This window comes from Schistocerca gregaria, chromosome 3 (genome assembly GCF_023897955.1).
Source record: "Schistocerca gregaria isolate iqSchGreg1 chromosome 3, iqSchGreg1.2, whole genome shotgun sequence".
NCBI lineage: Eukaryota > Metazoa > Arthropoda > Insecta > Orthoptera > Acrididae > Schistocerca > Schistocerca gregaria.
The window spans coordinates 203826970-203844822 of NC_064922.1; the positions used below are offsets into that span (position 1 = coordinate 203826970).

The 17853-nt window shown below is 37.9% G+C and overlaps 2 protein-coding genes across 10 annotated transcripts in view; one reads left to right on the forward strand and one right to left on the reverse strand.

The window, feature by feature from the left end:
- Window positions 1-17853, forward strand: part of LOC126356142 (bromodomain-containing protein 8) — a 482606-nt gene that overhangs the window by 419320 nt on the left and 45433 nt on the right. For all 9 annotated transcript variants that reach the window (XM_050006870.1, XM_050006864.1, XM_050006865.1 and 6 more), the window contains one exon: window positions 5214-5378. In XM_050006870.1, the coding sequence (XP_049862827.1) occupies window positions 5214-5378 (165 nt within the window). The remainder of the gene's footprint in view (window positions 1-5213; window positions 5379-17853) is intronic.
- Window positions 1-17853, reverse strand: part of LOC126356145 (retinol dehydrogenase 14-like) — a 262668-nt gene that overhangs the window by 137414 nt on the left and 107401 nt on the right. The gene's annotated exons all lie outside the window — the stretch shown is intronic.

Sequence of the window (17853 nt, forward strand, 5' to 3'; positions counted from 1 at the left end):
CTGCCATTCTCAAGGCACAAATGCAAGGAGGAAGCAATGAGCAAGGAAATTTAATACCTCAGTTCACAGAGGAGAAACGAGGAAGACACCACACACAGAACAAGTAACTGTAGAGTCAACACACAACCAAAGACAACCAACATCAGAAATATCGATAGTGACTATTAATCAACAGGTGAGGTAGCACTAATTCTGTCCCTCTGTTTTTTGATGAGACAGAGCCAGATTCTAAGCAGCATTTAAACAAAATCCACCACCTCTGTTTATAAGGTTGCTTGATAGTGTGATTTCAACAGCTTCCTTAATAACACTATCCCAATAGCTGGACGTGTAAGCCAGAATCTCCATGTTGTTGTATTCCATAGGATGATCGGTGTCAAGGAGGCAATGTTCTGCAGTAGCGGATTTCCTTGGCTGTTGTAAGCATGTGTGACACTTATGTTCAATACACCAGTCTTCCACAATCATGATTGACCAATATATGACATGCCACAACTGCAAGGAATATGATAGACACCAGCCTTACACAAGCCAAAATCAGCTTTTACGGATGCCAACAGGGCCTTAATCTTAGAAGGTGGTCGAAAAACACATTTCACACCATATTTCTGCAAACTGTGGCCAATCCTGTTGGAAATGCTTCCTGTGTAAGGCAAAAAGGCTGTAGACTTAGGTGCCACTTTGTTGCTATCATCACTCATCCATTTCACAGAAGGCTGATAGCTCAACGCACATTTGATCTGCCTCTCACTATAACCATTCTGACGAAAGGTGACTTCGAGATGTGATAGCACAGCTGCCAAACTTTCTAGGTCTGAGATAACGTGGACCCTGTGAACCAAGGTACGAAGTACTCCTTCATGCTGAGCTGGATGGTGACAACTATCTGCTCGCAGATACAAGTCAGTGTGAGCAGGCTTCCTATAAACATAATGTCCCAACATACCATCAGTCTTCCTTCTGACCAACACATCAAGGAAGGGAAGGCATCCATTATTTTCCACCTCCATAGTGAACTGAATATTTGGGTGGATTGAATTCAGGTGTTCCAAAAACCGGTTTAAATTATCACTACCATGAGGCCAAACAACAAAAGTATTGTCTACATATCCGAAAAAAACATGTAGGTTTCAAGGTCGCTAATTCCAATGTACATTCCTCAAAGTCCTCCATAAACAAATGGGCCACAATAGGTGACAACGGGCTTCCCATTGCAACTCCATTAGTCTGTTCGTAGTACTGACCATTCAATAAAAAGTAAGTGGAAGTCAGCACATGCCAAAACAAATTTGTTAACTTGACACCAAACTTAACCTCAATTAGCTGCAATGAATCAGAAAGAGGAACACGAGTGAAAAGAGAAACCACATCAAAACTGACTAAAATATCAGAGTCATTCAAATGCAGTCCCTGAAATCGACGTAAGAAATCTACAGAGTTCTTAATGTGGTGTTCACACCAACCTACTAGTGGGCTCAACAAACTAGCAAGATGTTTAGCTACACAATATGTCTGAACACCAATATTAGAAACAATAGGCCTCAACAGGACAGCCTCCTTATGGAGCTTAGGGAGGCCATATAAGCTAGGTGGTGCAGCACAGTAAGAATTAAGACTCTTGATAGTCTCCTGTGACAAAGAACTTTTCTTCAGAAGGTTATTAGTCTTCCTCTAAATATTCTTAGTAGGGTCAGCACCGATTTTACGATACACCGAATCAGAAAGTAGACACTGCGTCTTTTGAATGTAATCGTGCTTGTTCAACAAAACCGTGGCATTTCCGTTGTCTGCAGGTAAAATAACAATATCAGGATCCATTCTGAGTGAACATAAAGCAGCCGCCTCAGCTGCTGTAATGTTACACTTGGGTGGACGGGCCCCAGTCAACACATGACAAGCTTCCCTCCTAACCTCTTCTGCAGCCTCGAAAGGTAGTTTATAAACAGCCTGTTCAATAGAACTAATAAAATCAATGACTGGCAAACTCTTAGGTGTCGGTACGAAATTCAAACCTTTCCCCACGACGGACAAAGCTCCGTCGTAAAACGTTTTCTCTGTGAGATTGATCACAGAATGTTGAGAATTAAACACTGAGCCAAGGAAACGTTCAAAGTTTGCTGAATGATGATCAGTTACAGATTGAAATACCTAGTCAGACTGCAACCAAGAGGCACTGTCCACCCAATCCCAAAAAATTCAGAAACATTAGATGCCATCGTTAATTGAAGCTGAAATAATTCCTTAGAAACAAAATCTAATTGACGGCGAGTATAGTGGATCCTTTCACGAACAAGAGCTAAACCAGCACGTTGCTTGATGCGATGGGTGACAGGAGAATTAATATGATGCACAACCTTAGCAAACATTGGAACCACACTATGATTTCGACACTTCAATAAAACCGAGGTATTAAATTCCCTTGCACATTGCTTCCTCCTTGCATTTGTGCCTTGAGAATGGCAGGGTGTGCTCCTGTCGAAATGTCGGCAGTGGTCGACGAAGTCACCATGCAGCAATGCCAAGGGCAGGGTGCGAATCAGTCATCTTCCAGGAACACAGCTCCTTGACACCTGTATTGTGGGACAGAGACCAAATGACGACCACATCATTATGCTCTGGGGTGAGGATCTGAGCATCTGTGGGTCCAGTGGAGCTCGTACAAAGCATCATAACAGCCTGGGTTGCATGCCATGTGCCTCCCTTCATGACAATCATGTTTCCTGATGACAGTGGCATTTTTCACCAAGATAATGCGCCATGTCACAAGGCCACAACTGTGATGGAATGGTTCAGGGAACACAGTGGTGAGTTCCAAATGATGTGCTCCCCCCTCAATTTGTCAGATCTGAACCAAGTTGAACACATCTGAGACGTGATTGAATGTGGCGTCAGAGCTCATTGCCCCTCTCTGTGGAATTTATGGGAATTAGGTTGTGTGTGTGTATGTGTGTGTGTTTGTGTGTGTGTGTGTGAGTGTGTGTGTGTGTGTGTGTGTGTGTCACACACACGTGAGGATGTGGTGCCAACTCCCTCCAGCGACCTACCAAGACCACACCGTCAGTGTTATCTCTGCCAAAGGTGGACATACTAGCTATTAGGTGGATGGTCATAAAGTTCTAGCTGATCAGTGTACTTGCCTAATGAGAAACTAGGATATTAATCAGTTACAGTTGAATAACAAGTTTGTCTATTTCGTAAAGGATAATGTATTCCGGCAGCTCCGTACTTTCTCCCGCCCCCCCACCAATGTGCCTTGTAAAAAAAGAGTACAAATAAAGGCTTAAGAGTGAGTAGAATGGCAATTGGTAATGTGAGAGCAACAGACAACTCTATAAACCAACTTGGTCATGATGCTGAGGCATTATTTACCAGGAATTAAACGGGACTGTTGGTATATTACAGACAAATCAGCTAGAACTAGTGTAGATTTGGGGTTAAATACTTCACCTTCTGTTATCACAAGACGTAGCAGTGGTTCCCAAACATTTCGAGTTTTCGGGTCCTTTCACATATGACAAACAAGTTGTAGTGAGGGGTAAATACACTGATCAGGCAGAACATTATGACCCCCTACCTAATTGTCGGTATGTACACCTATGGCACAGATAATGGTGGTGACGCGTGGTGGCATATAAGCAATGAGGTCTTGGAGGGCCACTGGAGGCTGTTGGCACCACATCTGCATACACAATTCACCTAATTTTCGCAAATTCCAGGGAGGGGGGGCGCAATGAGCTGTGATGTCACATTCAGTCGCATCCCAGATGTGTTCAATCAGGTATATATCTGGAAAGTTTGGGGACCAGCACATCAATTGGAACTTGCCACTGAGTACCCTGAACCTCTCCGTCACCGTCTTGGCCTTGTGACGTGGTGCATTATCTTCTTGAAAAATGCCACTGCCATCTTGAAGCATGATCGTCATGAAGGGGTGTGCATTGTCTGCAACCTGTCTGATACTCCTTGGCTGTTATGATGCTTTGCACAAGCTCCACTGCACTGGTGGATGCTCACCAGAATGTTCCCCATAGCATAATGGTGACACCATCAGCTGTCTCCATCCTGCAATACAGACGTCAGGGAGCTGTGCCCCCGGCAGATGACAGATTTGCGCCCTGCCATCGGTGTGATGAAGAAGTATCAGGATTCCTCAGCCCATGAAACACACTGCCACTGCGCAGACTTCCAGTGCTAATGGTCATGTGCCCATTTCGGTAATAGTTGCTGACATCGTGGTGTTGACAGTGGCAAATGACTGCAGAGGCCCTTCATCAAAAGTGTTTGGTGCACTGTGTATTCACACCCACTTGTACTTTGAATGCATTTAATGTTATTACATCTTAGTCTGATAACAAAATCAATAGAAGGACAGGCTTGCTTCTACAGATCTTAAAATTGAGGCACAAGGTTGGAAATTGCAACTCTCATATCTTTCTCCACATTTATTTGCCGTCTGTATTTTGTATTGATGACTTCCAGTGCTGAAAACTCTACCTTATGTAACTATGATGTTGCAAAAAGTATCAAAAGTTGTAGGGTCTTGTTACATGCTTGAGGATGTTCCTGCTTCACCAAGTTCTGAAAATCTTTCTTGATGTGGAAACGAACTTTGTTCTTGGTGTGGAGTCTGAAGAATATCAATAAATTGTTCTTTTTTTCAGTGGTAAGTGTAGATGGAAGTTTTTCACTGAAAGAGTCTTTGTTCCAATTGTACTGATCTTCTTGTGGAAAGCATAATCATAGATTTCATTTCTGTGACTCACTAATGCAGAAATCAGTTGTGCCAGTGTTGTGAAAGAGACTCTGTTGTCATTGCTTTAAATATTATATCAAATAATCATCAGTTACCAAAACCTATTTCACATTAATTTCATAAGTTAGAAACTCCATGAAATATTACAGATATGCATTGGAGTAGCTACACAAGAAATAAAATGAATGAGCAGAAAATTTCTGTGTTGGATATCTGAACTTCTGAGGCACCAGTTCATGATTGGTATGAACTCTGTACATTAACAAGTCAAGATAGTCAAGATTTGTGTTCATTTAAATTCATGTTTTGTGGCTTCCTCCTCCACAATTGATGCACACCCCCTCTCTGATATTCTCTACACAATTTTCCCTTTTGTGTCTGTGCTTTCCTTTACATATTTTGTGTGTTTACTTTATGTTAAATATGGCTTTACATTGACCACAACTTTTTCATTTTTCAGGATTTTTTGACTACACAGATGCTTGTTCAAGTAGCTGGAGAAGTTCCAAGTACAACTGAAGCTAATAAAAATCGGGATGTACTGAGTGGGCAGGAAGAAACAGATGCAGGAGGTAAAAGAAAACGTTTGTCTGGAGCAGAAACGGAAAGACATAAAAAGAGAAAGGTGAGATTGCTATGCACTTTTATATGTACTACATATCTCAAATAAAAGGAACACTTCATTCATGATAGTGAGATTTTTGTGGTGGACTAACCAGGGGGTCCTAATTGAAGCACATTATACAGTGTCCTTAGATAAGAACTTCATAGCTTTGAGGGACTGAAAGGCTTTTAAAAAAGTTTGTGACTTTTTTTTACTCTTACACAATTTGGATCAGTAACCTACATACCCAAGTGGCGGCTCCTTGCTGAACACGTTTCATGTCTGTGCTTAAACCATCGCAGATGGAGCAAGCTAGAGTATACTGGAGGGGAAGAGGGCTAGACAGAAGACATGGTGCCATGGAGGTTGGTATCTTCCTCCTCCCTGATATGCTTTACTGTTCTATTTCCGCCTTCATAACCCACCCCACCACTTCTGTGTGTGCCACATGTAATTTCCTCTGCTTGTATCTGGGTTAGGTTTGCCAGTGCCACATTCTGTTCCCTTTCCCCCCTCTCTCCACAACTCGTGGTGTAATGGTGTTCCGAAAGGATAAGGTAAACACGGTTGGTGGACACATGTTTGTTGCTGTCAGAATCAGTTTAACTTGTTGCAAAATTGAAGTAGATACTTCCTGTGAGTTAGTATGAACAGAGGTCATTGTTGGCAACCAGAATAAAATAGTAATTGGATCCTTTTACCGACCTCCCAATTTAGATGATACAGTTGCTGAAAGGTTCAAAGAAAACTTGAGTTTGATTTCAAACACATACCCTAATCATACTATAATAGTTAGTGGTGACTTTAATTTACCTTTCATATGTTGAAGAAAATACATATTTAATTTCGGAGGTATGCATAAAATATCATCTGAAACTGTGCTAAGCCCATTCTCTGAAAATCATCTTGAGCAGTTAGTTCATGAGCCCATGCGAATAGTAAATGGTTGTGGAAACACACTTGACCTCTTAGCAACAAATAATCCTGAGTTAATAACCAGCATCAAAACCGATTCAGGGATTAGTGAACACAGGGCTGTCGTTGCAAGATTGACTATTGTAATCCCCAAAGCCTCGAAAAATAAGTGAAAAATACACCTATTCAAAAAAGCAGATAAAAACTCACTTGATGCATTCCTGAGAGACAGTCTCCACTCATTCCAAATTAATAATATAAGTGTAGACCAGATGAGGCTTAAATTTAAGGAAATAGTATCAGCAGCAATTGAGAGATTTATACCAAATAAATTAACAAACGACAGAGCTGATCCTCCTTGGTACTCAAAACTGGTTTGAACACTGCTGCAGAGACAACAAAACAAACGTGCCAAATTTAAACAGACGCAAAATCCCCAGGATTGGCGATCTTTTACAGAAGCTCGAAATTTTTAGCGGACTTCAATGCAAAATGCTTATAACTGTTTCCAGAACGAAACTTTGTCTCGAAACCTGGCAGAAAATCCAAAGAGATTCTGGTCATATGTGAAGTATGTTAGCAGCAAGAAACAATCAATGCCTTCTCTGTGCGAAAGCAATGAAGATATCATCAAAGACAGTGCTGCCAAATTAGAGTTAGCTAAACATAACCTTCCAAAATTCCTTCTCAAAAGAAGACAAAGTAATTACTCCAGAATTCGAATGGAGAACAGCTGCCCCACATCCTCAGAGTAGTGGTGCAACTTAAATCAGTTAATAAAAGCAAGTCTTCTGGTCAAGACTGTATACCAATTAGGTTCCTTTTGTAGTATGCCGATGCATTAGCTCCATTCTTAACAACTGAATACAACTGTTCGCTCAACGAAAGATCCATACCCAAAGACTGGAAAGTTGCACAAGTCACGCCAATATTCAAGAAAGGTAGTAGGAGTAATCCACAAAATTACAAGCCCGTATCATTAACGTCCATATGCAGCAGGATTTTAGAACATGTATTGTATTCGAACATCCATATAGAGGTAGGTGTAGCATTACTTCCTCTGGATCACAGGGTTCTGGCTTCTATTCCTGGTCAGACTAGGGATTTTCTCTGCCTGGGGTCTAGGTGTTTGTGTTGTCCTCATCATTTGGGAAAATGGCGAGACTGGACAGTGAAAAAGATTGGAAATTTGTTCGAGTGCTAATAACCATGATGTTGAGCGCCCCCACAACCCAAAATAATAATAATAATAATAATAATAGTAATAATAATAATCATCTATCCCACCCCTCTCTCTCTACAGTCATTGTCATCGTCATAAGTTAGACTGAAACAATGTGTCCACTGCCTATAAAGAAAGGAGACACCAATACATAGCCCAAAGTCCTTGTCCCCTTTTGTTGTGTTGGACAAATTTAATTACAACTGTTCCATCAAGCAGTAGAAGTCCAATTAGTAGAGTCACATTTTTCAACAGTTATGGACCTAATAGCAATTTTGACCTGCTAGTGATCATTACTTGCACAGTTGTTAGGCACTCAAAAAGTTTCTGTTTGAGGGTGTTTCTGCAGCATATATGCAACATAGTGCAACTCCAATGCAGGGATGTTAGTGCTGACATGTAGGCAAGGGACTAGTTTGGCATCTGTTTGTTTCCGACGGTAAATGCAGAAACATGAATTATGGCAACGTTATTACCAAATACATCCAAATAGGACCAACATCATGTTGTTCTTTTCTTATCTGCCAAAGGACAAACACCAGTAGGCAACCATTTGAAAATAAAGAATGCTTATGGGGCAGCCTGCCCGTCCAAAACCATCATTGTGGAATGCTGCACCAAGTACTGTGCTGGTTGCGATTTGACACAAGATGCTGGCCTATCTGGGAGGTAGGCCTCGGTCATTATGCTAATTCAAGTGGCTGACACTTGAGCACCCGCCATATAATCCTGATCTCTCCCCATGCAGTCATCCTGCTTGAAAATGGCTTTGAAGGGTCAATGACTCCTGCCGGGCGACAGAAGCTAAGGACATGGTGTTTCACCAAACAGGTATCTTCAACCTGGGATGATTGTCTCAATGTTCATAGTGTTTTTGCCTGATTGACATACCAATTCTGGACTGTATGGCCCTCAAACAGAATCCTTTCAAGTGGCCCATATACTAATGTCTGCCTAAGTGCACTAATATCTCTGCACTGTTGCAATATTCCTCCATCAAATGGGCCAAATTTGAATGGTTCCATGTATGACAGTCTGGTGGGACACAACCTGAATAGCTACTTAACAAGCATTGACAGACAAAACTCCAAATTCTGATCCTTCTTTTTGTGTGTTTGATTTGTGCTGTCCACCAGTTTTAAATGTCACTGATGTGCTGTTTTGCAGATGTAGCTGTTTAAGTAGTGATAGCTGTAGGAACTGTTTTTTCTCAACTATTCTCTGATATGCCATGTTTCTTCTTCTCTAGTGCTTGTCTTTTATCTTGAAGAGAAAATACTAACATTAGCAGAGTTATTATTTTCAAGAGAATTTCTTTCACTGCTGATTTTTTTTAAGAATTGAAATTCACAGCCTCCCAAGACAAAATATCAAATGTATTTTCCCTTGATAATGATTACAAGAAGCTCTTGCATGTAAATGTTCGTCCTTGAACTCCATGATATTCCAGTGAATAAATACTGTTATGCATGTTTGAAAACTTTGCAATGTTTCTGATAACACCTTGTTAGAATATGCATCAATATATTAAATTATGTAGTGTTGTTGCATGTAACTTTATATATCAGAAGAGTATATGCTGAAGAGTTGTTAATGAATTCTGTTGGAACAATGTAGATGTAGTACATGTTTCTAAGAAGAATTATGAAAATCTTAATTTCTTGCTCAGGAATAAATGGCAAAATACTTACATATCTAGACTACTCAGAACAGCTATTTCGAAGACACCATGTTTGTGAAACAGTTACCAAAGAACTTTTGTCCAAAGTATACTATTGTTGTTTTTTTTGAAAGTGCCCCAGAGTTTTACACATTATAATTTTAACGTGTTTGCCACTGATAAAATTTGTAAATAAGCTCTGACTACTGACTACATATTCACTGTGATCATTTATAAAAGTTAGGTTGAATCATATTTTTTACTACTGAGGCATATGATAAAATTGGTGTCATTTATTTTTTCTGTCATATGTTCCTGCTACACCATATGAAATAAATGCTGCCTGTATGGGAATCCCACATAGAGAATGTCAAATGGCCAGTGTTATCTATCACAGTAATTTCCAGCAATGACAGGAAAGTGCTTTCACTTGCCAAAAGATGAAACACTATTCTACTCAAACAATAACCCACTACACAGGAAGTCTTACCCACACCTGTTTCCCTTAATTTGTCATTCCTTTATGTGTACTACTGAGCCCAAAGCAAATTATTTCTAATATGAAAGCATGATATCTTAACTTTGTTCCTATTTCATAATTGTTCAGGTTGCTCTTTCATCTGGTACTGACTGTAACACAGCATGTCTGCATTTTGATGCTCTTTATCACCACATCACTTTTTACTCATTTGTTTCTGAAAATTTTGCTTAAGAAATTGTTTTATCTGTATTTTTTTTTTCTTTATGCCATCAAGAATTTAATCAATCAGGCTATTATGATGAAATAACATTGCAAAACATGCGATCTGCAGGATAACACTTAGCAATACAAAGAGTGGTATTTGGTGTATTATAAGATTTTTTATTTTTTTTCATATTTATTTGGATTACAGTTTTTTAATAGTCAAGTGCAGACAAAATCTACAAGTATTTGCTGAATTTGAAAGTTACTGAAACTGACAGGAAAAAGTGGAACCAAGTCTTGATTGTTCTGAAGTCTTTATCATCCCAATACAAAAAAGTTTTGCACAAATGAATTGTAAAAAGATGAGCAAGATTTATGAATATGGTGTGTGCAGCAGTATGGTCAAAAACTGTAAAACATCATACTACAGGTACAGGACAGAAATTGAATGAGACAGCTGGAATCCAAATTCCAGATAAGTTAATAATTCAGAAAGAGGACAAAGTCCATGCTACATAAAATCTAACCATAACAACAACAAATTGTAATGTTACATTCTTGTTCAATATCCCCCCCCTCCTCTCTCTCTCTCTCTCTCTCTCTCTCTCTCTCTCTCACTCTCTCTCGCTCTACCCCCCCCCCCCCCCCCCCCTCCGCACACACACCCTCTTTCTCATCCACCCCCCTCAAACCCCCGTGTGTTCTGCTGTTTGTAACTATTTCCTTCTACGTCTTCATCTATCTTTACTTCTGGTCCAGTTTCTTGTGACACCTCCAAATTTATGTATTATTAGATGTTGATTGACTCAACTGTGCAAGACTAAATGAGTACTTGGTTGAGGGAACAAGTGGCTTTGTGTACATAAGTCATGAAATATGATTACGGGTGCTAGACGATAAACAACACAAGATTTTTGTTTACTAATAGTTATTTATCTTTGACGCTGTATTCTGTGCTGAGCTGTATTATTAACTTCTTTGAAATTTGAATGTCACATATTACATTCCATTGTTGCCATTAGGTTTCTTTCCTGCACCATGAATTGTGTGTTTCTGGTATGTATTTATTCTCACATATGTCACCGCTCCACATCTCTGCAGAGGGATGTTTGACCACAGAAGTTCAACTTTTGGTATTCACTCTTTCCTATAGTTGTTAATTTGAACACGGTGTATACTTTCAGTGAGTGTGATCTTTTTATTTTATCTGGAAATTTATTTATTTTTTTCTTTTAAATATTTTTGTAAGCACTGAAATGTAATTGTGCAGCTATTATTTTATCATCACAGTATTTTATATATATATATATATATATATATATATATATATATATATATATATATATATATATATATATATATATATATATTTTTGCAGTATATTGTAGATAGTGACCTAAATGTATTATACTTTTTATATGGACATAATTAAATATAGACTGAAAAAGACGAACTGCATTTTTTTCTGGGAAAAATATCATCATTAATTAGTTTTCATATTCCTTCATCATGCATAATATCATATATATTGAATACGTAGCCTGATAAAGATTTGTGTGTGCATTGAAGATGCATCTGGAATTACTTGAGGTGCAGTTGTGGATAAGATGAAGTGTCCAAAAGCATGTCTTGGCATGTTTCTGGCCTCTTTGTTAGACACACACTTCACTTTATCACGCTGTAGTGTTAAGAAAATAACTAAGAACAAAAATAATCTGTTCTCACTCTGCTGGAGCACTTTTATATGCAGAAATTGTCAAGGGAGAATTCAGTTTATAATTCACATTAAATGTTCAGTGCTGTAATTAAGAAAGAAATTTCAACATAATTAAATAGTTCTGGGGAAGAGTGCAATATGCTATAAATATTTAATTTGTAGTTGTTGTGCTTTGTTGTGTTTTATGTTAGTGCAGAAGGCAGACAGTAAAGACAGTACACTTACTGAATACTGAAAAATGAGGAAAGGAAGAAGACATTATTAACTTGATATTGCAGTTACACAAATTTTACTGTTAATAAGGAAGACACTATTCGTTCCAAGATTTTTCCCAGTTCTAAATGGAGAGGAAAAAACTGGATGAACAGTGTCGTTAAATGCAATCAATTTTTAGGAGTTGAAGAAGGGATAAGAGAAAGATGCCCTGAAATGAAACAATCAGTTGAATTAATTTTTATAAGGGTACAAACAAACCAAGGGAAACTAGAATAGGCAAAGAGCAAATAGATCAAAGAAAACATTTGGATGACAGTAATGTACACACACACACACACACACACACACACACACACACACACACACACACACACACACACACAACAACAACAACAACAACAACAACAACAGACAGAGAGAGAGAGAGAGAGAGAGAGAGAACAACCTTTACTAACTTAAAAATGTGAGGCCTCAAAATATACTCTTTTTTTGGAGTTATATTATTCAAGTCTTATAAAATTTTGATGTGTACTTTTATGGAGCTAAATGTTAAAACATGAAATAAGCTTTACTGTTCATTGTGAATGACCAACATACAAGCATGTCATCACATCTACCCACTAAATTTTGTTAAATGGAGAGCTTGTTTTTAATTGATCCGGAATACAGGCTCTGGCTTTGTGTGTGAACTTGAAAAACAGCTCTGTTAGTGTAAAACTATTTTACTACTATGAAATGAATGAGTTTCGTAAAATATTTGGACCAACCAGTAGGTTATATGAATACTTCTCCTCTTAATACGTAGTCGATTCACACCAAAATGTTTTAAAATGAACTTTCTTTTCCCCTATGTTTGTCTATTCACGTATGTTACTGTTAACTGGTTCCTGTTGTTATATAAACACTTCTATTTCTTGAGGATCAGCTCTAGAAAATAATGAAAATAAAATAATCTTGAAAGAAATCGCCTTCTTTTTGTTAATTTTAGGTCTACTGGAAAAGCACTTTTCATTTTGAAATTGTGAAATGAGACAGAATCAGCCTGTTAGCCATTTGATTTAAAGTAATATTGTCACATTCCAGTTTTTAATTTGTTATAAACTTCCTACTTCCTGTTAATGGCACAGAATGCAATAAGTGAATACCAGTATTTTTAATAATATGGGGGTAGGTCCAAAAGTAATGCCATCTGTGTCATAAAAAGATTTAATAATGAGCAAATAACAGTGAAATTACTGCAGATTGTAGCCTTAACTGTCTTGTATATACTAGTACCATTTAACAAAGTCATCCCACAATTGTACATGTTTGCTCTGTTGTTGAACCAAGGCATCAAAGCAGTTTGGAAAAAATTAGGGTTTTGCTTCTTGACCCATGGTTTTAAAGCTATTTGAACCTCATTCATAAAAAAACTGTATCAGTATGCTGTAATGGACACCAGAAATGTGAGGCATTGGGTGAAGAAATTGAGTAATGGAGAAATGGTCATTGAAGATAATCCTTGCAGCAATCAGCCGGCAAAACATGTGTCATAGATGACAATTGAGGACATGCTGATGAAGTGATTTGAGGAGGCAAACACATTAAAAGTTTACAATCAACAGTGAAATCTACGTAACCACACTTGAGAAACTTAAGGTGGCAGTAATGGGTGCTTCCACAATCCAAGCAATTGCAAAAATGGTCTGACTTGACCTTATCTGTTTGTAGTATAAAGATGACCTACATGGTTACAGATTCAGTCACTTGAATAAGGTCAAAACAACTTTAAATTCATGGTCTAGAAGAAAAACTCGTGAATTTTCTGAAACTGATTTTGATGCCTGGGTTCAACGATGACGTGTAAATATAAATGTATGTGACAGTGCTAAACAGTAATGTTGTGTGGAGGACATCCAAGCTATGCTGTGTACTAATTCCACAGTATTCTGTTCATTATTAAATTTTTAATTGTACAACAGGCTTTAGTTTTTGATCCACCCTGGCATAAATAATTTCAAACATCAACTGGGGACCGTTAGTCACATTGTCAGTGAATGGAATGCTGCCCAGCACTGCAGTGCAGAATTTTGGAATAGTTTGCTGCCATGAAAAGTTATTTGTTTTCATTATGGTGCTGCTGTAATATTGGTTGTATTGCATAATTTCCTAATGCACTAATGTGTGTTGACTGTAGGTTGTTACTTTGTTGTCTGTTGGTTCACAGAAACCTTTTCCATCTTTCTTAGCATCGAGGAAGTGGCATTTATCTCCAAAGCCCCAAATAACATGGTAATGGAAGGGAAGATGAAAATTTTTCTGACTCTCGTGCTATAATTAGCTGACAAAACCAGTCAATCAAAGATAGAAAATCATGTTATCATTGAAATCATATACGATTTTAGCAAACACAACTTAGGACAGGCATGTGCTGTATGAGTGTGTAACTTTATATCACTATAAACATATGAGTATTTCACAATTTGAGACAGAAAATAAAATCCTTAACTGTCCATCTGAGATATTCAGTGCTGCAAAAGAATGCTCACAGAAGGTAAAATAGGTAGTGATCGTGTGCATCATGCATGGGAAATATGTTATTTGGAAAGGATGTAATCCAATTGTCCATAGTAAGGTGGCAAAAAGATATGGTCCATTAGGAAATCTTGGGTAACACGTGCAATACTGAATTTTTGAAAGGAGAAAAAATAAAAATGCAGCAAATGAAAGGGAATACAGAAGTCTAAAAAAATGAAACTGACGAAGTGCCAACTGACTAAGCAGAAATGTATAGAAGACAAATGAAGACTACAGAAGTGTGAATAACTAGGAGGAAGATTGCTGCCACCTATAGGAGAGTTAGAGACCTTCGCAGAAAAGAGAAGCAGCTGAGATGGCAAGCCAGTACTAAGCAATGAAGACAAAAGTGGAAGAAATACATAGAAGGGATGTACAACGGAAATAAACTTGAAGACAATTTTATAGACAGGGAAGAGGTTGTAAATTAAGATGAGATGAAACATATGATACTGGAAGAATGATTTGATAGAACATTGGTGACTAAACTGTAACAAGGTATCTGGAATAGACACCATTTCCTTACAGTTATTGAGATCCTTGGGAGAGACAGCCATGACAAAAGTATTCTATCTCGTGTGCAAGATAGGATGCACATAAATGTGATTAAATTTCAAGAAGAATGTAATAATTCCAATTCCAGAAAAAGGCATGTGCTGAAATGTGTGAATAGTACCAACTGGTATAAGTTTTGCTTATGGTGTCCACATTTGTTGTATTGCATGTCAATACTGGTAAGAACTCGTGTGATGAATCATGTGTCAGTTGTTGGTAGCTAATCATAACGCTTGTTCATAATTTCCGATGCTTTCACAAATAGACTTCTTTATTTAAAAAAAAAAGCTTGGTTTTATTCAGGATTCCAATTCGCCATATTATTTCCCACTTTTTTGGCCACAAAATCCTATTTTTCAACATAATTTTCGTTCAATCAGGTGGCCTTATGTTACTGTACTGGGAGGACCTGTATGCCTGCATGGAACCACTCTACTGGTAAGACATTGGAGCCAATGTCTTTCTGCATCAATAACCTTCCTACCATCCATATACTGCTTCCCACAGAGGTCATCCTTTATTGCGCCAAACAGATGGAAGTAAGGGGGTCTTTAGTTGGGAGGTGAGAAACCCAGGGGGCACACAACTTTGAGTACCCCAACTGGTTGATGAGTGTGTCAGCACTCCAGTAGAGATGTCCATTTGAACAAAAAGTTGTTTGATTGTGATTCGTTGATCGCATCAAATGAGTGTGTCCACTCTTTCCACCATTGCAGGATTCACAGCTGCATGCAACCCACTAGCACACGGAAGATCAGTCAGGTTTGTGCAACCTTGTTACAATGATGACAGACGCCTCGTCCAAAGACTAATCATACTTTTCTTCAGTGCCAGGTCTATGTAGATATTCTGCAAGTGCCTGTGAATAGCTGTGATTGCCTGGTTTTCCACCAAAACAAATTCACTGTCAGATCTCTGCTCGGAACACACTTCCGTTACAGATGGCATTTTGAAGTCTATGTATAGTGTTGCAACTTGGAATTTCATGATGTGATATAAGATTTTTTAAGTAAGATCAAATATATCACATATTTTCTTTGTTATATAATCTTACATTTCATGTACACTGAAATAATTCTTTTTGTTTTATTTCTGAATGTGACATTAACATTTTTCATCTCTGGAGATACTCCATAGATGTACTTGTTTAAAATCTTTCATCCCACAAAATTTCACTGCACCATATATTTATGTTTGTTCCTGATGATGGTATGACAGCCAAAAACTGATTTGTGAAATAAATAATAAATCTTGCAGAATATTAAACAAGTGTTGTATTTTCATTCATAATGTATAAAACAATCTACCACGAACCGATGGAATAGTCAATCACTGCAAAATCGAATTTTCTTTCCATTCTTCAAGCAAACACACAAATCAGTAACCATGCTTAAAATTCATAAAATCCAGGTCAGTTAAAGTTATTCTTGCACACCCCATATTGAAAACAAACGTAATCAATTCATATTGTGCGTTGAAAGAAATCACTGGATTCAACTGCTCTCATTGGCTACTGTGTACCACCACCTGATTGGCAATGACCAGTGTCAACAAACTGCCAACATCAATGCACAGTGCAAGAGCTGCACACACACACACACACACACACACACACACACACACACACACACACACACACACACACACACACACACAGCCTTACCAACATGATTGCAAAGTACTGACACAAATGATTTGAATTAAAGCATGATTTTTTGGTTGTAACTGATTTATGGGTGTTCAAATGTCATTTCAAGGTTAGTCTTAATGAATAAATTTAAGGTAAAAATTTATTTTGAAAAATCTACAATTAAATTTTTGTGTAATGAGGTTGAATTATCAGCAGTGTTCAGTAAATGATTTACAAATAAATGGTAATCAATTAGGATGTATGTGGACTTTAATGACCTCGGGTACCTGTAGTGTTATTTATTTCTCAGGAAGGTATGAAAACTGTACAAAGTCAGATGTTGAAAAGAAGTAACTGTTCAAGGAGAAAGTAGATCGAATTTAAAGTATAAGTGAAAGCCAAAGAACTGAGTTATATAATATGTTGGTCAACAATGAAGCTGGAAGAGTGACAAATTTTGAATCTAAATTGAAAATAACACATCATACTCCAAAAATAAGACCTTACCCACTACCATTGTCTAAAAAGGAGTATATGGCAAACAAGATGACTCATATGGAAGAGTGGGATATTACTGAGAGGAGCTATAGTGAATGTAACAATCCCTTAGTAGTTGTAGGCAAGAACAATGGAGAAGTAAGGGTGGTACTAAGCACTAGCAAGTTGAACACTAGAGTGCAGAGAGAACTTGATAAACCAGAAAGCATAGAAGAATGACAACTGAATTGTGTTTAGCCAGGTATACACTATACTCAAAAGTTTTCAAATGCCCTGAAAGTAAGATAAAAAATAGCTAGTTATCACATTCAAATATGAATTAGCTATATTGTTTCCCCAGTTTCATGCTCAATGTGGCATTGAAGAGTAGTGTTCCACATTTTTAAAAATGAAATCATTCAAAACATAATTTTCCGTTGTTATGCTGTTCAAGTTACAAACATTGCATGCTGCTAGTTTTGAGTTGTGGTAATCTATCATCACTATATGGCGTTCATAGGACATCAACAAATATGTAAACACAGTTACAGGTAAGGAAGGGGCACAATATATCAAAGAGTGAATTTTAGTGAGTGCTCAGTGCAAACATCAATAATGGGACAAAGAAAGCAGCTTTCAACAGAAAGATGTTATGAAATTATGTCTTTACGTGCAGCCAGTCTTACTATGTTACAAATAGCACATGACGAACTTATTTTCTTGGGATATGTGCATTATACCTTGCAGAGGCATGCAGATACTAGCCAGAATATGGAACAACCTTGAAAGGGTAGGCCAAAAGTCACAAATATATAATAGTCACAAGTAAACATGATTGCTTCTAAACAGCATCTGTTTTAGCA